Raw genomic sequence first — 25,412 nt, forward strand, 5'->3', positions numbered from 1 at the left:
ACTGTGCGACGCACATGGTTGAAAATTATAAGTGGCACTGGCTAACACCTCTAGGGCTACGTTTAGCAACCCTGTGTACAAATACCCAAGAATGTGGACAAAGGGTGAGCCACCATGACAGCTTAATTGCTAGGGCCTCACACGTGTCTTGGCAAGGTTGTGCGTTTGGCTGCAAAAGTGTCTTCCCTTTTCATTTGATAGCAATACGAAGCTCGTAAATTTGATCCTCCCTTATAACAATTTCTACAACACAAGGAAAACATTTGCTGGCTCCCCCATAATTGGAAGTAGATGTAAGCATGAACTGGCTACCAGTGAAGCAGACTGATTGGAGATGATACGAGCCACAATCTCAAAATGGGTGTAGTGATGTCCACAATGGAACACTCCACCCCGCCACACAACACCACACCATGCCATACTGTGCACCGGTCCATGGACACTGCCCAGCTGAAAGAAGAAAACCGGCTGAAGGCCGCACGACAGGCAGCGAAAGGCCAGGGAGACGGAGCGCACTGCCCAGCTAGAAGAAGAATGAACTGAATTCTGGGGCTTTATCTGCCAAAACAACGATTCGATTATGAGGCATGCCACAGTGGGGGACTCCGGATAAATTCTGACCACCAGGGGATCTTTAATGGGACACAGGCATTCCTGCATTTTGCCTCCACTAAAGTGCGGCCGTTGCGGCCGGGATTTGATCCCGCGACCTCGTCCTTAGCAGCGCAACACCATGACCGCTAAGCCACCGCGGCGGGTAGAATCATTTGAAGGAGGTGCCACGCAACAAAGCGCCATCTCTCGTGGTGACATAAAACCTGCGCCGTGGAACTTGCAGACCACTGACGTTCAAAACAGTGCTGAGCGCCAAAAGGTGACAATGAAGCGTACGGTACCCTGTATCTGTTTTTTGAATGTTGCTATTGGAAATGACAAATAAAGCTTTAGCATAGTAGAAGTAACAGCTACAGTGATATTGTGAACAAAAACTAGGAAGAACTCAAAAGCAATACTTTTTGTACCTTGTTGGGGCAGTAACTAGCATATGTAATGCAGTCCTGTACAGAGGGTTGGGGGCCAGAGACCGCTTGTTTTAAATTTTAAAAGTTTTGGCTGGCTGCCCGGATGATCTCGTTTTGATCTCGCAACTTGTCTTGATGACGGCTCTGGCTTTTGGCTCAAGGTCACTTGAAGGCCGCCGACAACGGGAGCTAAAAGCATTTCATGCTCAAAAACTTAGATCCCCCCATGCTACCCTTCCTCCGTATCCCCAAAGAAAGCAAATTCAGGCCACAAGAAGCTGAAGAAAAAAACAACAGCAGGGCAATGGAAACTCACATTGTCATGGTAGGCGTCCAACAAGCCACTCCTATCCTTTGAGTCAAAGATGGTGAAGTACCTACAGCAGACAAACAAAAGACATCTTGCAGTGGATGCAGAAGTATGGAAAACAAAGCTGTAAATCAGTTTGTTCATACAATTACTGCTAGAGGTGTGATGCTAGCATTTCAAGGACCTGCCAACATGGCCATTGAACCAGCACAGGCCCACGATAAGAGAACACGGCTTATGATTAACTTTAAGTCGCGCTTACTTTACAATCACCCCACTTTGCATTTACCTGGGAGCATTAGTGCATCCAATTGATTGGCCATCCCCGATGCGATACAGTTATGGAACAATCATGCTCATTTTGTCGCCTCCAAAATAAGGCTAGAAAAATTACACTAGTTGCGCAAGCAAGACTTCCATTTTCCTGCATGTTGATGTCAAACAGCACGATGTTTCTGCACTTATATGCATTAATACACTGTGCTGTACTTCCTGGTTTCATGCTTTTGCTTTTATAGTTATGCATTACCTCCATATGACTGCCACAGTAGTGAGTTTTTGTTCATTGCTCTTTGTCTGCTTCCCCACAAACTTTTATGTTTTCGCTACTATGTCTGCTAGCTTTTTTGTTTTCAGTTTGTTATGCTGTAATGTATTTGTGGTGGATACGTGGATATTCCTCTGCTTCCATTCTAATATTACTGTGACGCCTCCTCCCCACCCCCATTATTCAATTTGCCATATGAGGCCCTTAAAAATTTATAAGAAATAGATAAATAAATGAGTGTCATTACTGTGTTCTAGTAATGCTCGAGGAAAATGACCTGCGAGCAATAATTCCTTGTGCAACAACAATTAGCTGCACTCTGCCTGTGAATGCAACCACACAGTCATGTTCAGAGGCTAATATGTACAATTTTTCCACGCACCAGTGAGGGCAAGAAATAAACTTCGAAGTATCGGCAACCAAACAGACAATGGCGTGTGGTAGTGTCACAACATTACAAATGCTGTTCCAGTTTCACAGGTTAAGCTCTGACCATTCAGCCGCGAGAAAGATTCCGGATCAAACGAATTATTTTCCGAGGTTTATCATACAGCTGCCCCAATGTAGAGATTGCCAAAAAAACGGGCAAGAAAAAGCAAATTTTAAGAATTAAGATACATAAAGCTGCATGAAAAATTCAGCCGATACAAGAAAACTTTGCTTAGATACTTTCGATCCCTGCAACAGTACTAGAGTAATTTGAAGCACAACAGTACCCCAAGGTAAGGTTTGCATGAAACTTTGCCGCTGCAATTCATGTACAGGCATGTACAGACACCCACACAAACTTACACTAGCACACGCATGCAATCATGTCTGGTGCATTAGAACCATACTTGGCTATAACACAGCAGAAAATTATAACACACACACACACACACACACACACACACGCACACACCTGGAAATAATTTAAAGAAAAGCACTCACTGCTCCAGGAATTGCACCACAATCTGCTTCACCTCCTCTGAGGGGAAGTAACTTGGCTGTAAGAAAAAAACAAAAACGCAAAAAGGAAGTTAAAGAAGTTAGAGGGCCTTTCAGCAGCCACTGACAAGGTCACTAGACCAGACGTTTGTGGCACACTTAAATCCTAAGGATTAGTCAGAGCTTTGCGACAATGACCTGGAATCGCTAGTACGCTGCCCACAATGATCATCGCTACGGCTAAATGTGACATGTTTCTCTGCCCTCGTGAACATGTGCGTGCAAACAAAATAAACCTTCACTCGAAGTCAGCACCGGCCTTTGAACAAGACTGCTGCTTTAATTCCTGTAATTCGGAAGTAACCACAGTTGAACTAGTTGAACAGATGAACTATAACAAGGTCTCACATGGCATGAAAATACCTTCGTTACATCTGTTATTTGTTAATGGCATATATTTGTTATCCTCTGTCATTGCTGATCAACATTGAATAACTACTGTGTTATATCCGACAATATGCTACAAGTGTGTTCAATATATCGAGGACTGACTGTGTACACACAATAGAGCCTGTATATGACAAATATGACAAATACTAGGTATCCGAATACTGAAATTTGGCTCTCTGCACAGTACCCCCAACTCCCTTCCCTGCAGCAGAATCATTTAGAACAGTCAACAGCATTTCTCTCAGTACATTCCACAGAGTTCCATACAAAAATTTTTTTTAGAGGAAACTGTGGCGCACGTGTCAATGGCCACTCCAAGGATGGCGGTTTAGCCGGCACGGGAAGGACAGATAGAACATGGATTTGCCTAAACTTCGGCTTTCTGGCTTCAAACAGCTTTGCGACTTTGCAGACTGATCATTTTCAATAAAATATTGCATTATAAATGCAGCGATTCACAACAATTATGCATTTGTACAGAGTCTTACTGCTTTCTCAGTCTTTTTTTTTTTTTTGAAGACCTGCTTCTAAATGCAGGCCAATAAAGGCAGATGAAGTGCAGTAAACAAGGCCGCAAGGATGCCCGAGTATGCAAGCATGAAAATCGGACGAATCCATGTTCGGTTGAACGACTCTACAACAAAGGAATAATTTTGTCGCAGTTCTACTGTGAGCTGTGCGCGACCTTTACACCGAAATAACCTGTATAATAAATGATTCCGAAGGGCCCAAGCACTTTGTTATAAAGGCGTTCAACTGTACTAACCATCATTCCCATGGAGTTGAACAACTGCAGGGCAAGAGTTCCCTTTAGTAATTTTAGCAGAAACGCTCCAACTGTTGCGATGTGTCATGTTTGCCAACTTCAAACAGTTCTTGAATCGAGTAGAAACTGAATAGCTAAGGCTATTCAATTCGTATTTAGAATTTTGGATATCCACACAATTCTAGTTACAGTTGCCGACCAATAAATTGGACACCCATAATCCGGACATGTCCGGTAACTCAGACAGCTTCGCGGCACCGCCAATGGCCCCATAAACTTAATGTGTAAAGATGACTGATACTTCGGACAGCTGCCAGCAGCTCTACATTCGATTACCCGGACTCCGTCCGCAGCTGTAGCATACACCTACTCTCCCACCATTACCTCCTCTGGCAACTTCGATGAGACATCACGTATGGCCTCAGAGATTACACACTAGACGGTAATCTCTGAAGCGTTGGCTTGATCGCTGTTTTACACCTCTGAGATTTAACTGCAAAAAAGCCAATCTTGGAGGCTTTGCTTGAATTGTGAGGTCTAATCAACATCGTGATCATCGCATCCTCTTCCGAAACCCCCATGCATGGCCTGCTATCGCCATTCTGTGTTTTCCTTGCACACAGTGTTCTGCCGTGCTATGCTTGTTTGTTTAGTTTGCGATCCAGACAGCGCCCTGCTGGCTCCAACAAGTATTTCTTGTGAAGTTATAGATAGGCCTTCTCAAATGGCACCAACGGTGCCCTCCCAGCCGAACTCCAAATGAGTCAAGTCGCAGTCCGAATGAGTTCGACTCCGCAAATGAAGAGGCTGAACTGCTGCTTATCACAAAGCTCAAATGTGGACAGCATTGATGGTCTGCTGGGCTGTGGTGTGCTGATTCCTGCCGCCGTTAGATCTGAAGACTTTGAAGACATCGACAGTGCAGTTTCATCGTGTCCTGAATGGAATGATGACGAAATAATTGAACAAGTTCTCCCATCGTCAAACAGCGGCTCCGCCTTAAATGATGATGTGCCGTGTCCTGCGGAGCCTACCACTTGCACATCTGACTCGGGCCTTTGCAGTCCTTGCATCGGCGTACAGCGAAACTCAATACTGGCAGAAATACAGGCGGACTTGGTTGCACGTAAGCGGAAGTGTGTGCAACAATGCATCGACCACTTGTTTTGTGTGCAGGGGCCTTAAAACAGTGATTTTTTTTTTTTAGATACATTCACTTTTCCAGACATTCGATAGTTCGGACTTGTGTTCTCCGTGGAGTCCCGAGTTATCGGTCGTCGACTGTATTACTAAAAATGCCTACATGGCGCACCTGTACTTGTGTTAGCTTCAATACAGTATAAAACTATGCTGGAAACTAGACTAAAAAAAAAAGTACACGAAACAAACATGACTGCGATCACAACAAAACCTTTCAGTTACCTTTGACAAGGGAATCGTTTCTTCCAAGCCCAGGTCGAATGAGATGGGAGGTGGAAGCTCGTTGTGGTCCTGCGGTTCACCAGAAAGAAAAGCATGAGCTATAGTACAGCTTCTTGCGTAGGGGATAGTACCTAGAAACTTTTCTTTTTTAGTTTTTTACAGGTTTGTTAATAGTAACATGTGATTTAAAGGGACACTCAAAAGAAATATCAGGCTGAGCTGCATACGTAAATGATGCTTCTGCAAAAGTGAAATTGCACTTGCAGTGTGAGAGGAGACTTTGAAAGCAAAAAAGACGCAAAAAAAAAGAAAACACACACACACACACACTAACACCAATATTATTTTACAATTGCGTACTCATAGGTTAAACTAAATGTTTTCGACTGACATACCGTATTTACACGATTGTAAGTCGACTCGAATGTAGGTCGACCCCTCCAAAATCACATGCCTCAAAAAAAAAAAAAAAAGTGAGAGCGCATTTCACACAAGCAAAATTTATTGCCATGGTTGATGACTACTCATCGTCACTGGAGTCGTCCTCACTGGTGCTGCTGCCGTCACAGCTGCTGCGGTCCCACAGCACGTCGCCATCAAGTGTGAGTCCACATTTGGCGAACGAGCGCACCACAACATCGCGCGGTACCGCCGCCCACGCAGAGAGGACCCAGCCGCACACAGTAGCCAAGGAGGCCCTCCTCACACGCCCGCTTGGGGCAAGGTCGGGGTTTCCTCTGGAAATCCAGTCATTGTATTCGCGGCGCAGCAGGTCCTTAAAAGGCTTGTTGACCCCCACGTCGAGAGGCTGAAGCTGCCCCGTCAAGCCACCGGGGATTACAAGCATGTCGGTGCGCCCCTTTTGATGCACCGCTTTCACCTAGTCAGTGAGGTGGCCCCGGAAAGAGTCCAACACTAACAGGTTGGGGATGTCTCTCTTGAGGGATGTGCCCGGCCTCAGGAGCCACACTAGACGATACCATTCCACTACCATATCATCCGTCATGAATCCCTTTGCATTCGCCCGTACCACAAGGCCTTTGGGAAGCAGTTCTTTGGGCTTCGTCTTCCTCTTAAACACGATGTACGGGCGAAGCTTGGTGCCATCCGCCAAGCATGACAACATGACCGTAAAACGCAGCTTTTCGTTGCCCGTTGTCAGCAGGTTTACATCGCATGCTCCCTTAGCGCTCACGGTTGTGTTACTGGTCATATCGAAGTATACGGGAGTCTGGTCGGCATTGCCGATCTGGCCGAGCAAATACCGCCGGGAGTCTCGCAGTTTTAGGAAGTGCCTATGGAAGGCGAGGACCTTATCCTCGTATGCGGCCGGCAACTTCTGGCACACGCTGGTGCGTCTACGAAGGGAGAAGCCAGCCCTCTTCATAAATTTAGAGGCCCAGGCCCTGCTGGCTTTAAATTCAGTCCTCAGTATTCCTGCTTCCGAAGCGAAGACACAGGCTTGTTGAGTGATCATTTCGCACGTGACCAGCAGTGATCGATCGCGTAGATCCATCACGTACGCCGCAAGCTTCGTTTCCAGCTCCGGAAAGGGTCCGGACTTAGGCCCGCGAAAACCACGGCGCTTGGAGTCGCATGAAAAAATTCCCTCGCGCTGAAGCCGCCACTGCCGCACCACACGTTCACTCACTCCAAACTTGCGTCCTGCAGCGCAGTTGTTAAGTTTCCTCGGCATGGAGGATAGCAGCCCATTTGAAAGCAGCTGTGAACGAGCGCCGACAGTTCTTTGGGGCACTCATGACAGGCACGACGATTCGACACAACAGAAGCACTGACAATCACGTGGCCGTCGAAAAAATCGTATCTCAAAGAGAAGCTCTTCCGCCAACTACCAATACCCCCCAAAAGGCGACTTTTCCATCAATGATAGATGCTCCCACAAGAGCCTTGCGCTCGCGGTGCGCGCAGTAAATGTTTCTTTAAAGAAGAAAAAAAAAACCTTCTGTACAAGCTCGTGAAATAACCATACGCTGTGGGTTGAGCGTGAAACTTTATTCGCAAGAACACATTCGCTGCGAGATGACGACCATCCAATCAACCGGAAGCGGCCACTGCCGCACTGCGGGATACCAAAACAAGCTACATGCGACTGACGAAAGCGGCCGCACGCGATTTCCTTTACCTCGTGAGTACGTTACTCACATTCAATGAGTGCTCTGTTGGTCTCTAATAATAAAATGGGTATTAGCGAATTCCTTGATTCAATTCACGGCGCTAACGTAGCCAAGATCGTATCACATTGTTCAATACATTTCCGAACTCGATGGCGGGAGGTTTGTCGCTCTAGGTACGGTGGCCAATGGGCACAGATTGGGAGCGCGAACTTTCAAAGTGGGCATCGCCTGTATTGACATCAAAATGCATGCAATATGGTAAATTATTGCGCTACGCTTCTACCGTAACCATGGAAGCGTAGGTACAAAGTTGTAACCACGCCGTAGCGTCCCTGATTTCTCGATTTTCTTGCCGTTACTAGCGGTTCACGGTTCGGTTTCGATTCTAAGTCTACCCCCCAACTTTGGATTGTCAAAAATGAAAAAATGGGTCGACCAACAATCGTGTAAATACGGTACATCATCACATCTTGTGAAATCCTTGCTTTTATGATACGTAAGGCGAGGGACGTTATTCCAAAGCTGTCTATAAAAATCAAACAATGTTACGTTGATCTACAAATAGCCTAAAAATTAAATTATGGGGATTTAAATTTTACAAGCTGCCTGCCCCATTTTTCAAAGGTTATGCACTATATTTTAGACAGCAAATGGAAGAAGGGAGAAGTCAGAAGTCGCTCTAGCCTGCACAGTGTAGCTCGCTACCTACGAAACTGAGTGCAGAACAAAGAAAGCAAACAAGGCAACATTCAAGGAGAACAAAGGGGGCACGTACCAGCAGGATGACCTTGGGGAAGCGCTGCCGCACCGCGCTGCAAAGAGAAGACAAGAGAGAGACAGGGCGGAGCAGGGCCCCGCCACCGCGCACACGCGCCGCAGCACAGTCAGCCACAAGTCCGCCCAATCCGGCCTGCCACCTCAGCGGCCGGAGACGTGCCTGCCAAGACAAGAGACTCACGGCACACAAGAGCCCCTCGACGTGCAGAGACTCGGCAGTGGTCAAAACGGGAAGGGCCAAACACAAGCAAGCTTTTTGTGAAACACAAAGAGGGGTTTTTGCCCCCGATTGCAGGACGTGTCGCACATAGCTTGCATCTATCTCAGATTTAGAGCTTTAGTTATTGTTTATTTGCCGTCTTCTACAACCGCTTTTTACAAGTCTGTTCACTACCTCCCTAGGATAATACCACTAGTTCATGATAGGTTAACTTTTCCTTTACTTATGGACCCATGCACAACTCCAAAAGGAGTTTTGCGGTTCCTTATGGTTACAATGAAACCTCGTAGATTGCAGTCAGACGCAACACAAAAATACCTTCGTTACGTCCGACACATACAAGCCTACACGCTGATATCAGTAGACGAAGAAATTTCTGCCACAAAACTCCAGCCCAGAGCTGTCTGCCAAATATCACTCACTGCGTGAGCCAGAATATGCACCTATTTACCTGACAATTTTGAAGAATAATAAGGTGTCGAGTTTAACGCACTGAACAACACATTTTGTTAGAGACACCGTACTGAGGAGGCTCCGAATTAACTTCAGACCAACTGGGATTCTTTAATGTACACCTAAATTTGGGTACAAGAGCCTTCTTGCATTTTGCTCCCCCTCAAACGTGATTGCGGCAGCCAGGAATCAAATTCACGGAGTCCTGCTCAGTAGAAGAACGCAATAACCCCATAACTGCTGCAGTGGGTACTGTCAATTTTGATTCGCCTTCGTTAACCTGACCCACTGAAGCCACCTCGAAATGTCCACCCAATTCAGGGATGCAGAAATCACTGATCAATTATCAGTTACAAGATCCTAAAAATCCACTGTTCTAAGCCCAAACTTCTCACAAAACTTTTCAATCTCACATTTGAAACAATGCCACCGCCGTTCAATGCAATGGCCCTGCGTCGTCGTAGAATTGCAGCGTCAAAAGCAAGCATACAGAACCTCGAAGATGCCTTTCTGGGATCACACTGCGCCAACTTCGAACAAGAGTTGTCAGAGCACGTATAGCTGCAGCAATTTTGAGAGTCCTTGCCGAGCATGCGACCGCAGGCAACAACTGCACGGAAATGCAAGGGCCGGCCGGGGCTCTGATAACGGTAGTAGCGTGGCGCAGATCACTGCGCACAAATTGCCAGGGAAGAGCTTACAGCAGAGGTTTTGTAGAGTTCACTCACTCTGAAGTGTCTAAAAAATTTTGCTCTAAGCACACCATCGAGGACCCGCAAACCTCGGCTGAGCGCACCGACCAAGACCAGTCAGCCACCTTCTCCAGTTCCTTCATCCACCAAACTGCTCTGTGTTTCGTTTCTCAGCTGCGCTTGCGCGCAGCCTGCTTCTCCGACAGCCGTAAGCCACGGTGATTGTGGCTTCGAGTGCTAGCTGCAGAAAGCAGTAGGGAGAATCCTTGCAAGCCGTGCCTTGGATCATCTGTTCGGCGACTTTGGGAAGGGGGAATCTTCTTCTCTAAGCAGCAGCAAGAGGTGCAACCTCCAGACTGCCAGCTTGCGCAAGGCATGGTGAAGAGGCCATTGCTGAGTTGAAGATTCACGACACGAGCGATATAGGGGACCGAGAGGGGAGGGGGAATCTTGAGGCGGCTCTAACCAAGCGTGTTTTACAGTCTGGATCTGAGCTAGCTATATTAACTTTCGTTCCAGCAGTCTCGGTGTCACGGTGGCAGAGACAGCAAAACATCCGAACCAGGCAGGTCGGTCCCTGGTGGCTGGCGCCCTCGGGGAGCAGAGAGACTTTACCAGCCGTCATTGGGATCCGCAGACTCTTCCAATTTTTGTCTTCTTCAACAAGCCAGTGCCCTGACATTTCCTAAAAAGCCGAGTGGGAGATGGGGAGAGATAAGGAAAAAAAAATTTGCCTTCGCAGAGTCTTTCCCTGCCGCGGATGAGTCTCGAAACCTTTCCGTGCCCATTGAAAAAAAAAAAAGGGGGGGGGATTCTTGACAAAGTTCTTGCATTATTGCGATACTTTAATAAAGAACAAACAAAAAGAAATTAGTAAAAATTGACTTGACGCGGTTCCTTCGAAGCTGGGAAGGCAGGGCCTCCCCATTTTATTTCTCCACACAGTTGGTGAAACCAAGGCCGCAGCGGCTTGCTTTTTGTCGGGACTTCCTCGGAGCATGTCAACACAAACAGTAGGGACGGATGGAGCAAACAGCAGATGTGGAACGCCGGCACTGTCTTGCGACGAGGTATTACGGGTGTCTTCCAAATGGAACGCTCTTACTCGGTTTGCTGCTGATGGCAGAGAGGTGTGACGAAAGGTCCCTCCTGCTAAAGTTCACAGCAGACTTTGCTTTTGTCGGGAACAGCTAACATTAGGATTGGGCACACACAATTCACAGCCTGCAACTCGCATCAGGGCCGCAGCCCGGATCTTGCGATTCCGCGCACTCGAATGCAGCGCTCCCTGCTCGGCTAACGGTGCTGGGTAAGGTCGAACGCACCAAATCAACAAGATGGAATCAACAACCCTTCCCAAATTTTCCTTGCAGCAATGTCACGTGCATATCCTGTTGAGCGGTGCTCGAGTATGCTAGCTTTCAGAGCAGCAGGTCTACTGCCGCATTCAATGAACGTTAATATGCTAGAACAGTGGCACTAAGGCTGAAGTGGCACTTCGATAGATTTACTATCAAAATTTAGACAGTGGTGCAATTACACCGTTATCGATTCCCATATCACTGGTGCCGCATTCACTGAAGGCAGAATAAGAAATTTGAGAGCTATCACTGGCTCGCACACCTCAAAGATGTTGGCAGCCATCTAAAGGAGATTTCAGGAATTAAAAAAAAAAAAATGAAGAAATAATGCAGTCCATCTGGCCACACAGTAGTGATAAGGCTTAGAGAGATAGATGCCTTTGTCAGTCAACCGGTGAAATTGACAAGTCTAACCTTTTATTTTTTTCGTGCTTCGCTGAATGCTTTTGTACTTCCATGAATGGTGCAATACGTTTTTGCAAAATTGTTGCCCAAGAAGGCAGCTTCACAAATGTAGCGCTCGCTCAAAAAATTCCTTTGCAGTTGCACTAATTGCCTATAGCACATTTTCAACATTTGGTGCAAATTATTTTCCACACAAGCTCTACCAGCGTCGGCTTTCCTTTCTCGTTTCTTTTTTTGTTTGTTTCTTAAAGTATGTCTCAAAGTTAACTTAATGTTTGATGTTAAACAAGCCTATAACTCCTTTTGAAAGAGTTGATGTGACACAAACTGCAAACCTGCCTCAGAATTCAATAACATGAACGCAGAAGCCAAAAAATACTAAAATTCAGTGAAAGAAATACTAAAACGTATGTGATTATACAGATGTTGACTGTTTACTAAAGAGACAGATTTTCTTGAGTGAGGGATGCTCTTCAGCACAGGCTGACAAATTTCGTACTGTAGAGGGTTGGACAAAAGCCCAAATCCGAATAGGCGCACAGGTTAAGACTCAGCGCTGTAACCGTGACAGTTAACGATGCTCCAGAGGAAATGTGATTGTGCAAAAGTTTTAAAAAGAACCATTCAAATCAAAACAAGTGCATAGGATTGTGTGTTTACCATCACAGTTAAGGATGTTCCAAAGCTGAAGCAACCCTCTACAGTTCATTTGTCAGATAAATTACAGAGGGGACAGTGACGGCAAGGGTCCCGCTGGTTTCATACCAGCCTCTAGAGATAAAGCGACGTGTCATTCAATGTCCGAGCCCATTACCTGATGTATTCGCTCTTGTCGTTGTATGCTGTGCAGACGGGGTTACCCTCCAGGATCAGCTCTTGGACAGAAGACATGCCCTTCATGCTGTCCAACTCGGCCATCTTGAGAATCTATTGTGCGTCGATCGGAAAAGGGGCAGACACCAACTTTTTATACTTTGTTGTCATATACAGTATTCTAGAAGTACAAGGACACAAAGGTGTGAGGGCCCCTTTTCAATGGAAGGTCATCGACGCTAAAAGTGAAGATGCCACTAGGTAGGTCATTTGCTTTTATCATGGTGCCGTCTGCTAGTATCCAGAGTTCTGACACTGCACCCTCCTCACATAGTACCTACCACCAAACAGTGGTTTAGCACTTTTAAGCGCCAATGAATGGCAACCAAGAATGACCGAAAAAACCAACCAACCACCCAAATAAACTGGTGGTTGACTTTAGTGGGGTGCACACACACATACACACACACAAAAAAATTAATTGGGATTGAGCTTCACCCTTAGCTGTTTAAAAAGTAAATCTTTACTATAACGAAATCACTTTATTCGAAGTTCTGTGAGGTCCCGACTGCAGTGAATACATTTTATACAGTCAATATCAAATTTCCCGGACATGCTTGATTACTAAAACAGCCCCGCGGCATTGCCACTAGCCCCATAGACATAATATACATAGGGATGACTGAAACTTCGGACCCCACACAGCGCCTCCTGCGATAATTCCGACTCCAACTGCTCAACCATGTGCTAACAAAGTTTTACCAGAGCATTGTTTACACTCCGCTACATTTCACACGCTGTGGCTGCATGAACTGCGTGGATTCCGCTCATTTAACAGGTGCATATGCAGCAGACGCTAGCGACACACTCTTGGTTTGGCTACAGAGCGACAAAGAAACGAACTACACATGCCCTCATGCTCTGCCCAACTGCTTTCACAGCTAAATGTGGGCAGTATTTAGGCATCATTCTACATTTCGCTGTGGGCAAAAGCGTTGCGCACATGTGCATTAGTGCTTGCGCTAGCGTTCCGCGGAGCAGCTATGTACACATACTTTGATGATACTCCGGCTCAGACTGCAGAATACTCCGATCCGAGTGGAGTGGAATGTTAGCACTCTGCCTGAACTGTCTAAAAAACATGGCCACCAAATCAAGCAGAAATAGCAATATCTTCGTTATGAGACGTCGCCTGCATCGTCATCGGTCATGCTACTGGCAAAAGTAGTGAAGCCTAGTCAGTCCTGTAGTCGCCAATGAGAATTCAGTCGCATGCATTGACTGCACTTTCGTCTACCTGTAGCGACTGCATGACAATAGTAGGGATACGATCCGCAATTCTGTAGCGATGTCTTCCGCTCGAGTCAACACCACTCTCATCGCTCACTGTTCATGGTCGGCAGATCCCACTGATAACCCACGCAGAGCATTGCTCTGACCACCAACAAAGCGCGAAAAGTAAGAAAAGGAATACAGTCAAATCCGGATATATCGAACTCGAACGAAATCGCGAAGTAGTTTAATATGGCAAACAAAATTTTCAAGGGGATTTTACAGCTGTTCACTATATACGATAGTTAGTTATATCCGGCTTCAACTGTAACGTAAAAGGCATTGCTAACAAATCATGGCCACAGGATGTTTAGGCCAAGTGTGACAACACGCGTTCACAAACTCGGGCCGCATTCATGGAAGTTCACTATCAGAAGATACTTATGTTCTCGCAATATTTTACGATTAGCACCGCATGCGTCAATGGGGAGCAGCTAACGCTTCCGACCACGAGTAGAATGTCGTTGCTCGCAGACACTGAAAAGTCTTGCACTATAGTCAAGGGAAATTGAAGGTAGAGATAGCTTCAACATCAGAAAGTGACGATCCAAGAAAACGGCACACCTTTCTAGGCCACTTGTGGAAATAAGTTACTTATTTTTGGGGGAACCCGGCATTTCAGATTTCCGATCAATGAGACAGTGGCGACCGTGCCACATTACATAAAATGAAATGGCTTTGGACACCACTTAGTACAAGGAGCCAAGCGGGAAAGCCCACGCAGACAGCTCGGCGCACAATACGAGGTGACACTTTGCTTTTGTGTCAACCTGGGTTGGCAAGGAGCCCCGAAGACGGCCACTCTGCCAAACGGCAGCACTTTCTAGAGCATGCCTGCATCACGTCATCATAAGTGAGAGGTGAGGCAGCCGGTGATTGGCAGCATCAGACGCTCGCTGTTATCGTGTCATTCCTATCAAGCACAGCCGCTTCAACATGTTTACATGTTTAGTACACATGTTACAACATGTTTACAACAAGTTTTACGAGCCTCTGGACTGCTGGAATGTGCTATGTACATTACAATGTTGCTTCCATGGCCTCTTTGTTTTTAAAGGAAGACTAAAGGAAAATATAAAGTCCAGCTAGATTGAAAGATTAGGCTTCTATATTAAGTAACAAATCCATCATTCACAGTAACAACACAGCTTCTGCAAACAACAAAATGATGAAGATGAGAAATCAAAACCTGAGTGGTGCCACCCATTTTAAAACTGCAATACCTCTCGTACCACATCAGCACTGGTCGATTCGCACCGAGTGGCAGAGGGAGAGGTAATTGAATTCTGAGGTTCTACATGCCAAAAACACCATTTGATTATCAGGTACGCTGTAGTGGAGGAGGACTCCAGATTAATTTTGATCTTTAACGTGCTCCCAATGCACGGGACACAGGCGTTTTCGCATTTCGCCTCGATCGAAATGTGGCCGGGATTTGATCCTGCGACCATGTGCAACACCATAGCCGCTAAGCCGCCGCGGCAGGGCGTGAGGGAGGTCGCACGTCAACCCACTGGTCGTGGTGTGGCCGATTCAGATTGAGCAGCAACGCAGTCGCATATTGGCACACAAGAAACGGTGACAGACTTCTAGACAAATCTCTGGGACAAATAATCTGTCCCATCTAACTCGGGTTCACATTTTCTTTTGTAGTCCCTGTAACAGAACCCCACTCACGATGAAGTCATGAGAATGGCATGCTCACGTACCCGGTTGTTGGCGAAGTTGAGGGAGCGCAGCTGCTTGCATGCGCTGTGAATCGGACCAAGGGGGTAGAGCGTGGTCAACTTGTTGTTTGACAAGTCCAGTGACTGAACCTGCACGAAAGCACACAGTTATCACAATGTTCACATATATACATATAAAAAAACAAACTACGATGCGCACAGCAACTGCAAATGGCAATGGTAAATGCTAGCTATCACAAACATGGTAGAAGCTGCCCAGGATAATAAGCAATGACAGCAGCTCAAACACTGGTATCGCATCAGCCAGCTACAACATCACAATAAACCATCAGTTGCAGACCAGCTCACTGGCGACAAAATTATCGGTTTATGTGCACGCACTAAAAAAGAGGAAAAGCAATTCTACTTAAATATATCGGTACGTCTCCTGCTGCTGCTGCTGCATTACAAGGAATGCCAGGAGCCTTTTTCCGCTGCAAACGAGATGACTAGAATTGCAGCTCCCACGATCTTGCGCAAAACAGGAATGAGGGTTGAAGATTTGCAAATGTAATAAACATTTGTTTTACGTTTTCTTGAGACATTCAACAACACAACAATTCTTCCCTGGCGTTGTGAAATACAAATTAAGGCTTTACTGTACTAGTAGCCTTTCTTTTGGAGAAACTGAGGGCTTTAAAGCAGTGTACAGGTCTGTACGCTGCCACTGTTGATCGATGCGTGCAATGCGCTTTGTACTGTCGGCAATGCAGCTCTATATCCTCGCAATCTTACCAAAGTAGGCTCACAAAATTTTGACAGCAAAGCTTTGTTCTGCGACGCATTGCCTATGTGTTCCGTCTCATTTCGCAACAACAGAATTCTCGCGTAAGCGAATTTTTTCGCGTTCCCCGCCAATTTCGTTATTGCGAGGTTCAACTGCATAACAAGATTTCACTGCCCCCGCGAAGAAATACCCAGACAATAAACGGAAACTTCTGCAGGTGCGGATGGTCAAATGGTTGCACTACAAGGGACTGCTTGCGACTGCTCCCCTCAAATTGTACACTGCGCCACAGAAGCGGAGCAGCGTCACGTTCTGGAAAAAGGACAAGTGGGGTAAGATCCTATCACACCACATGCGCTGCGTGCGTTGCGTGGAAGTGAAAGCGCGCAAAGGTGAACTGAGAAGGATAGTGGCTTGATGAGCGCCGTTGAAGGGAGTGGCAAAGCCTTCGCTCCGCGCTACCAGCACATTTCATAATAGCGTTGTCCCACCACTGCGGACGACACCAACAGTTGCGGAGTAGAGTGGGTGCAGAAGCGTCGCCGGCTCGCTTCATGCCGCCGTAGTGAAGATATCGTCGACATGGCATAAAACTGGATCTTCCAACACCAACTCTGTATTTAACAAAATGATTCTTCTTTTCTCGTTCAAGTTTGCTTTTTTCCCAATTGCCCGATAATTTCCCAGCCACTTATGTGTAAAAGAAATCCACCAGCGACTCCAGTTATTTGCAAAAAAGATTGAGTTTCAACATAACGAAATTTATATATAGCGAAGCAGATTGCAGATTTTCATAGTAATCATAGTAATCATAGTAATCATAGTAAAAACTCATTACACAGGTTGTGAAGGTTACCTCAGGAACGTTCTCCACGATGATCTTGACTGCAATAGACATGATGCTTGTCCGGGCAAACGTGATGTAGAGGTTGAGCTCTTTCAGCGTCTCGTCCTTTTGAAAGTTTGACAAGTCGAGGTGGCCGCGAGTGGCATCGTAGCGCTTGCTCATCACCAACTGGAGAACAACCAATCGAGACAATGTTTACTGTTGTTTATCAACAGCCCCACCAAACTGCTCACATGTATTGAGATATTCTTACTAGATATTATCCTATTTAGCGGAATCTAGGCCGTCCTCAATTCTAAGCCTACTTCCGAATATCTGAAGGCAGAAAAAAAGGGAAAAAAAACCTTACCAGCGTTCACAAAATTTAAATGCCAGTTATTTAATATGAACACGCTGGGTTCACTCTACATCATCATCGCTGCTATCTTCGTCTCTATCTTCCTTATCACTGTCATCTCCTCGTTCTCGTTGTGGCACAAGCAAAAAGAGTCTTCCGTTGCTCCCTCCAACGAAGGACGTTTTTCTCATCAATGCTGAAGACCTGCCCTGCTTGAATGTTCGACTGTGCCTCTTGCTGCTAGCACAACTTTTCATTTAAAAGCAGCACTATAGTGGCGTCACCTGTTTGGTGCCATTACGACAATGCCACGCTGCACGCCGATACGAAACAGGTCAAAATGGCGACATCACTCGTGTACTTCAGTTGGCTAGTGGCATGGCTAGTAGCGGCTGCAATACAGACTTTTCTAGATGGTGCTAGCTATGCACCATATTTTTCGTTTTTAATTAAAAACTAGCATGTTCTTTAAGATTTTCGATAAGACGACCCTAGAGTTTGGTATATGATTATTTAAAAAAAAAGAATGTTAGTCTAGATTCAAATTTACGGTATCAATAGTCATCAAAACTGTTTGAGTGTGTGTGTCATTGCTTGAAACTGAGCCCCTTGTCTAGCATCGTGAAAGGCCTAGTTGGACACTTCCTTGCTTCCAAGTTCACATACTACACGATGCCAGTAGATGAAAGGATGCGCCGCCATGGTCATGAGTAGTAGCAACATCCACAGGACTTTACAGAACTGCGATATCTGTTTTTTGGTGTTGAATTAAATTTGCAAGCTTCGCGCTTATATACTTTAGCCTTACCAATGTTCGACAAATTTTGTACAAGAAAGTTCCGAGACATTAAATCCAAAGTCCTGCTTCCTACACTTTTTAGGATTTAAATTTCTCTTGCATACGCAACATATTTTATTCAAACTGATCCACTGGCTGTATCACAAGAGAATTTTGCATTCTACACATACTTCTCAGAGCTAAAGCTTCCTCTTATAAATAAGTTCTACCAGTTTCATCTTTTTATCAGCCTTGGTTTGCTTAGTGGCTATGGTGCTGGGCTGCTAAGCACAAGGTCGCGGGATCGAATCCTAGCCATGGCAGTCACATTTTGATGGGGGAGAAATGTGAAAACACCGGGGTAGTTAGATTTAGGTGCACATTAAAGAGCCCCAAGTGGTCAAGATTTCTGGAGCCCCTACTACGGAGTGCCTACTAACCAGAAAGTGGTTTTGGCACGCAAAACCCCATAATTAATTTTTATTTTCATCTTTTTCAGACTAAAATTCGGAGGCATGATACCTTGCTTTCGCGTCATAAGCTGGAGTGCATGTCAGACTTGGGCAGACATTGCTGTCTTACGCAGAAGCCATAAATAAGCCGAGCGCACGTTAAAATCTGGTAAATACGATACTTGTACTGTCCGCAAAAGAAATTCAGACACTTAAACACACCAGAACAAGCCTTACCTTGAGACTGGTCATTATGTCATCATCGACAGCCACGATCGGCACATCGGAGCCCTTGGTTATGATGGCCATCTGCAGACAATGTGGGGACGCAGGAGAAAAGTGTCAGTGACGGACACAACACATGACTATGAAAATTGCAAATCATTCAATATAAACATTAGGACATCGTGGAAATTTGAGCCGCAATTTCTTCGCTATTCCTTTTCACACTTCCTCAGTGGTCAGATTGACATTGCCCCTGTATTTCAATGGGATCATCCAGCAATGAACATATATGTGTGGATAATTAAGTGGAAGGCATCACTATGAAATTGCGGTCCAGCTGGTGTCATGCAGTTATGTTAAGAAAAAAAATATTTTTACAATGTTTTTGAGTTGTACTAAAGAGTTGTAAACATAATCCTATTCACTTATCTCAAATATAAATTCTTTGACTTGTACAGTCGAAACCACTTATAATGATACCGGTTTTAACAATATATCGGCTATAACAATCAGCTTCTGCCCCACGAACTTCTGTAGGTTTTCCATGGTAAAATAACCCGCTTAATACAATGCCCTGGTGCTGAATTATCGGTCATAACGATGAAGCCTGGCTGCTGGGTATACAAGTCAAAAGGTAGTCAAATGCAAAATCCTCGAAAAGAAAAAAAATGAGAAATTCAAGCCGCCGCACGACGGGCCACTGCTTCAACAGCCGCCGCGCGCTCATTTTCCAGCCACCTCCGCGCCTCTCTCCCGTTGCCCTTCCACCCCTCCGAACATGAATGGACTGCAACCATAGCTCTAAGGTGCCTCACTCTCCAAAACATAAATGGACCGTGCCAAATGCGCTGCTCACAGATTGCTCACATGTTGCTCGCTGACTCCTCATTCAGTGCAGTTCTGCAAACAGCTAAATCACTCGCATTCGTCTTTGTTAGTTGTGTCGAAATCGTTCCTGGCCATTCGGTTTCTCAGCCTTGTTTGACCAACAGCTGGTTTGACTTGCCGCCGAAAAGGAAGATGGCTGCTGCGCCCGCTGATCATCGGCAGTGCACGACGTTGCCGGTGAAAAGAAATCCTAAGCGCTTCTAACCGATGAGGCGATCGTCGCGAACATGCTTGCATCTGGTAGCGACGGCGACTACGGCAGCGATGACGCGGTAGGGCAGGCTGCCCCAACTTTGTCCTCAAAAGAGGCCGGGCCGGTGATTCAGTTACCCCGGGGCTTCGTTTTCACGAGGAACCTTCTGCTGCACTACGTGGAGCACCTAGGTGCCTCTGAGAAGGATGTCAGCAAGCTTCGCGCAAAGCATGCAAGGCTGACGGACACAGGGTTTTCTAGTGCAAGCCAGTAAGAAGTACATGGCAATATGCTTGCGGCGATCTCGCCTCAGCATTTCTTTTGGATTTCTCAAGTTGACAGGCTGCCGCGGCAGCCTTCTTGCAATTTCTACAAGGCCGCTTTTGGGGCCACCAAAGTAATGCCGCGGAGTACTCGCATACTGCTTGCCACTCATGACCCTTTCTTTGCAGTTTTTATAGCAGTGCCCGTCTTTAACGCCTACTGCCACGGCTTGCTACACGCGATCGGAGTGCCCAGAAAGCAGTTAAACGAGTGAACACACTCAGCAGCTGGATAGAAGAAGGTGGTGGGGATAGGGCACTGGCCTCGACACCATTATAGTTTTCTCACATCAGCTCTGCCATCCCCCTATTTTGATTTTTTCATGCAACCTGGTTATAACAATGGAATTTTCGTGGCACTTGAATATTGTAATAACTGGGTTCTACTGCACTCGAAATCCGGACTAGGAACCCATCCCTGGCTCAATCAGATAAAGTCAAGGACTGACTTTTCCAACGTGCCTGATAATTAGGACACCTTCGCAGCACCGCCGAAAACCCCATAGAGACAATGTATAAGGAGGCCTGAAATTGCGGACGTTGAAACCCTCTGCTTCCCAATTTTCCTTGCTTATTGCCATGACCTCAGGTTCAAAACAGCATTAATCAAAGCCATCTTTTTGATTATCTCGCACAGCAATAGACTGGCGGTCGTAGCCACCGTGGCAACGCTAGGCCCAGCTATTTTGTCGGGCGTGCCTGTGGGAATTTGAGCCTCGGGGGCAGTAAAGGGCATGCATTCATTTTTTTTGGAGAGCCTGACTTTAGGACCCCGGCTCAATTCGAAATAAGTGAATACAAAATACTTAAACAAAACAGAAATTTACAGCAGGAGCTATTTGTTGCTCGTTCGCATGCCACTACTCAGAAGCGATCAATAAACATTAGAGCAACAACTTAACAGCAACAAGGCACCTTATTTGCACATTAGTGCCATTACAGTGAGACGAGCAATGCGCCCTCCCAAAAAAATATATATATTTATTAGCAATAAAAGAACGCAGAAGCTAACCTTGAAACCAGAAGACGTGTCAATGACTTTGTTCAGGTTGCGCACCGCTGCAGCACTTGCGACATCGTTGACATAGAAAACAGCATTGTGGCCGTCAAACTGGAACTGGGAGGACAAAGGAAAAAAAAAAAATGATACAGCGGGTGAAAAATATGCGCAGTCTGTTTCAGCAAGTGAGGTGCGAACAGCAGTGCAAGGGTTGGCCACGACGAACAATTAAGAATGCGAACACTGACTCACGTTGTACGGAATGAGTGGAACGCTCATCCTCGCCTTGATCTCTCTGAGGATGAAGTCCTTGCCATGCTTCTTGCCATGAGGAACCTGAAAAACAAAAATGAAACAAAACCAAAGCCACTTGTAAAGTGCTTTTCTGTCAGATGCTCCAACATTTATACACACTTGCGGTGTGTGCCAGCACTAACAGTTTCTATGCAACGAGTACAACAGCTGAACCTTGACTTGATGCACACAAGTGCAACAAAGCAAACCTAAAATATTTATAGCTGTTAATCAGCGTGTAATGAACACAGTTGAACCTCTATGAAAGAGTCTACATCCAACATGAATATACCATCGTTATATATTACAAAAATATTCGTTACATGCTGACATTAGTGCAACACACTTCAGATCGTGCCGTTTTAAATACTTTGTTATATCCATGCTCATTATATCGAGGTTAGACTGTACCGTATTTACTTGCATAATGATCGCACTCGCGTAATGATCACACCCCGAACTTGCCCCAGCAATTTGTCGTGTGCGAAGTCTAGCTGATGATGATCGCGCCTGCCATCTGTGGAATGCTACGCGAACGACTCTTCAAGACCATACCAAGCGGTCTGCACGCATCAAACATTCTGAAGCAGACGCCCCATTTTATTCCTTTCATCACTTTCCACACTTCCATGAAAAAAAAAAAAAAAAGCTACAACCAAACTTGCCTTCGCTTTATTATTTGTAGGCTTTCTAATGGTTGTGGTCAACAACAACAACAAAGGCGCCTTTCGATTCTTCTCGTCTGCACTTCTAGGCACGCAACAAATCGCGAACGGCAACGATAGTAGCCACGTTTACACTGATACATTAGAAGTGTATCCTATTCATACGCTGACGCTTGTAACACAGCTAAGATATTCGCCCATCTTTAGCAGAAACATGCTGTATTAGGATAGTAGTGAAGACAAATGTAGCGGTTTCTGCAGCATAACCACCACGTGTTTCTATATCACTGGCAGCTAAGCACGCCCATCTCTGTTTTTGTCCCCTCAAAGTGGACGTGGCTATGTTATTGCCGCAGACTTGCCGATATTAACGATATTATTCATTACTGATACGGAAGAAACTGTTTCAATGCGCGTAATGTACACATGAAAAAAAAAAAATGCCGTTCAGAACGTTCGGCTTGCTACACCAGCCGCCATTTTTCTTTTCGTTTCCCTCACTGTTACAGCGGCAGCTGCCTGTTTGTTGACCTGTTGCCATCCCGCAGCAAATTCAAGATAAAGAATTCTTTCTTTTCATGGCAGATCTAACCAGCGTAATGATCGCACCCCTGAATTTGCAGCAATTTTTATGACAGAAAACTCCGATCATTATGCAAGTACATATGGTATGTTCTGATAACAAATATTGGATCTAAGAAACGTTTTTCGTGCTGCATGCAACTTTGCTATTGCAAGGTTTAACAGTAACAACCATCTGCGGTCAACCAAGCTTTTCGACACTTCTCGATAAACATCAGAGCTTGAGTGTCAGACAACAGACATTTAACAACAAAGAAAGCGCTCACATTTTCATGCCAAGTTTTTGGGCTTTCATGTGCTACAATTTGGGGCAGGGAGAGTGCCACAGCTGAGTATTTTCAGGCCAGTGCTATTAGCTATTATCTAAAGTATGCAAGCACTATTAGTGGACAGGGCAGAAATGGGATTACGACAGGCTTTAAAGATCATGAAGAAATAGAACCCGGCCGATACCATTTCAGGATGGCCACAATGCTAAGTCGTTAACAAAACTGCGGTGTAGTTAAGGGCAGCACACTTGGAGAACACAGATGCACAAAATCAAGACACACTGTGGCTGTGATTTCCAAGTGCACTGTTTTTAATTATGTTATGAATAGCCAACCTACCTCCAGTACCTGATAATAAAAAAGAAACAACTGCCATACACTGCCTTCTCTTTGAATTTGTAGGTTACCTGGGCAAGCCCCATCTGGCACACAAAGCTATTCCTAGGAGTCGGGTGTCAGAAAGCGCCAGACATGCATCCGTGCTTCCTTGTGAGATTTTTTTTCTGGTGTTCCTTGCAGCAATTTTTGGTAACATCTTGAACTACTGATAATTGCACTTTGCAGCACTTTCTGTGAGAAGGCAGCACATTTCTGACAGCACACCATAAGGAATTCGGCGTGCTTGTCATGCTGCCAAGCACAGAGATAATGGTAGCATTTTATCAGTGCGTTTAACTGGAAAGAAGACGTGCTTAGTGTATCTGAAGATACTTTTGAATATTGAAAAAAATATATTCTACCTCCAGGTGACCAGCCAACATCCTCGGATGACAGGACCGAAAAAGAAAGTGACAATGAAGAGCCTAGAGAAAACGGTTGCCGTGGCAATTGCCCAAAGATGCTGAGTGGAGACTGCAGGTAATACAAGAGCCTCAGGAATAAGGAACACTTCCTAAAATAAATTACTATGCGTTCACATGAGTGGCCTTTTCTGCATGGCATCCAAAACACTCAGAGCAGTTCCTGACCACAACAACGTGGAGTAAAAGCTCGTGCCTGCAAAAGGTCCAATTTCTAGACTGCGCAACCTAGCTCGTGGTACTCACCACAACTTTGTACCATGTGCCTTCGCTGCTCTTGTTCTGTAGGTGTGGCGGAACGTAGACAGCCCTGTCCCTGCCTGCAAAGAAACAAAACACCGTCTTCGTCATTCTCATACACTACATTTTCCTAACGTACATCGCACACAGAACACAGCAAAACCAGCACAGAAAGTAACCAGCACAATAAAGGTGAGGGCCACGAACAAATTTTCGAACACACTCAATCAACCATTCACCTTTCCTTGATACTGCCACACTGACTTGAGAAACCAGCATACCACATTTTCACAGTATTGCAAAACGTAGGCTTCTTGCGGCGATGCTGAAGGGAACCGGCGATCATGCAACGAATATAAAACCCTCACAAGCCCCAAATAAATATAGCCTTGCGCTCGGCTACCGTTTACTAGCTTGGCACATCTGGCCCAGTGTGCGCGGTTCCCAGTATGTTTTAACCAATGCACATTTTTTCGGGTGCTTCACTAACTGCTCTGTGCATATTTTTTCCTAAGCTTCTGCAGCGACTGGCTTGTGCAACTTTAATCATTTATTAGAAGCTTTGGTTGCTTGTTGCAACGTAATAGCTGGATGCATCCGTCACATTTACAGTACCGCCATGTTCGAACACAACATAACATGCGGGAACATTACAGAATGGCATTGTATCAAAGGGGAACATAATATACATGGGAGTCAATGGGAATTGGGCCAGGACCATGAAAATGCAACGTAGCAGCCAGGAGAATGCAATAGTGAATAATGTATCAATGGGGTTCTATTGCATGTGAATTAAATCTTATAGTTTAATTACAAGACCAGCATGCAATGAACATGCGCCAATAACAAACATCGGATAAAAGAAAGTGTTTTCATCTCGGATATGAATTAATTATTGAACTTACTAAATTCTAGCACGCACCAAGTTTTCGTGGTTTCAAAATTTTCTTATTTGAAGCCACACAAACTGGGTGCACGTCAGAATATAGCGAATATGGTACAGCAAACCTTATTTAACGGATGAGCACAGAAATTACGCACACTCTCAATGTTGCGAAAAAAAAAAGAGAAAGAGAGAGAAGTGTGTGTTAGGATTGAGTAGATATGGAAATTGAAGACTTTGCTATGTGTTGTACAAAAAAGAAAGCCATGCTCTCACCTCCTCTCCTGTCAGGCATGCCTCTCCTTTTCCTGTTCCGGTTGTACGAGTTGTATGGCTTGCTGGAAGTCAGAAAATGAAAATTACTGCCGCAGTTTCATGCACACTATTACACAAGGTCAGAAACAAATAACTCGTTTGCTAAGTGAAAGCACCTCTCTTGCGTTTCGATGATGACAAGCATGTCATGGATGCCATACATGTCATTCATGTCACACCATGTCATGCATAACTGGACTTATATCGAGCTAAAGAAACGACCACGATGGCATAA

General features: G+C 45.4%; 1 protein-coding gene across 1 annotated transcript in view; it reads right to left on the bottom strand.

Annotated features, from left to right (window-relative positions):
• LOC142588159 (nuclear RNA export factor 1-like) overlaps positions 1-25,412 on the bottom strand; it is a 40,409-nt gene that overhangs the window by 11,370 nt on the left and 3,627 nt on the right. Inside the window, exons 4-15 of the mRNA XM_075699659.1 lie at positions 25,139-25,200; positions 23,986-24,059; positions 21,382-21,465; positions 21,142-21,246; positions 18,738-18,809; positions 16,943-17,101; positions 15,342-15,449; positions 12,302-12,414; positions 8,355-8,391; positions 5,445-5,513; positions 2,810-2,865; positions 1,339-1,399 (exon numbers count right to left, since the gene is read on the bottom strand). Coding sequence (XP_075555774.1) covers positions 1,339-1,399; positions 2,810-2,865; positions 5,445-5,513; positions 8,355-8,391; positions 12,302-12,414; positions 15,342-15,449; positions 16,943-17,101; positions 18,738-18,809; positions 21,142-21,246; positions 21,382-21,465; positions 23,986-24,059; positions 25,139-25,200 — 1,000 coding nt within the window. The remainder of the gene's footprint in view (positions 1-1,338; positions 1,400-2,809; positions 2,866-5,444; positions 5,514-8,354; positions 8,392-12,301; positions 12,415-15,341; positions 15,450-16,942; positions 17,102-18,737; positions 18,810-21,141; positions 21,247-21,381; positions 21,466-23,985; positions 24,060-25,138; positions 25,201-25,412) is intronic.

Source organism: Dermacentor variabilis, chromosome 7, assembly GCF_050947875.1.
Source record: "Dermacentor variabilis isolate Ectoservices chromosome 7, ASM5094787v1, whole genome shotgun sequence".
NCBI classification, from domain to species: domain Eukaryota; kingdom Metazoa; phylum Arthropoda; class Arachnida; order Ixodida; family Ixodidae; genus Dermacentor; species Dermacentor variabilis.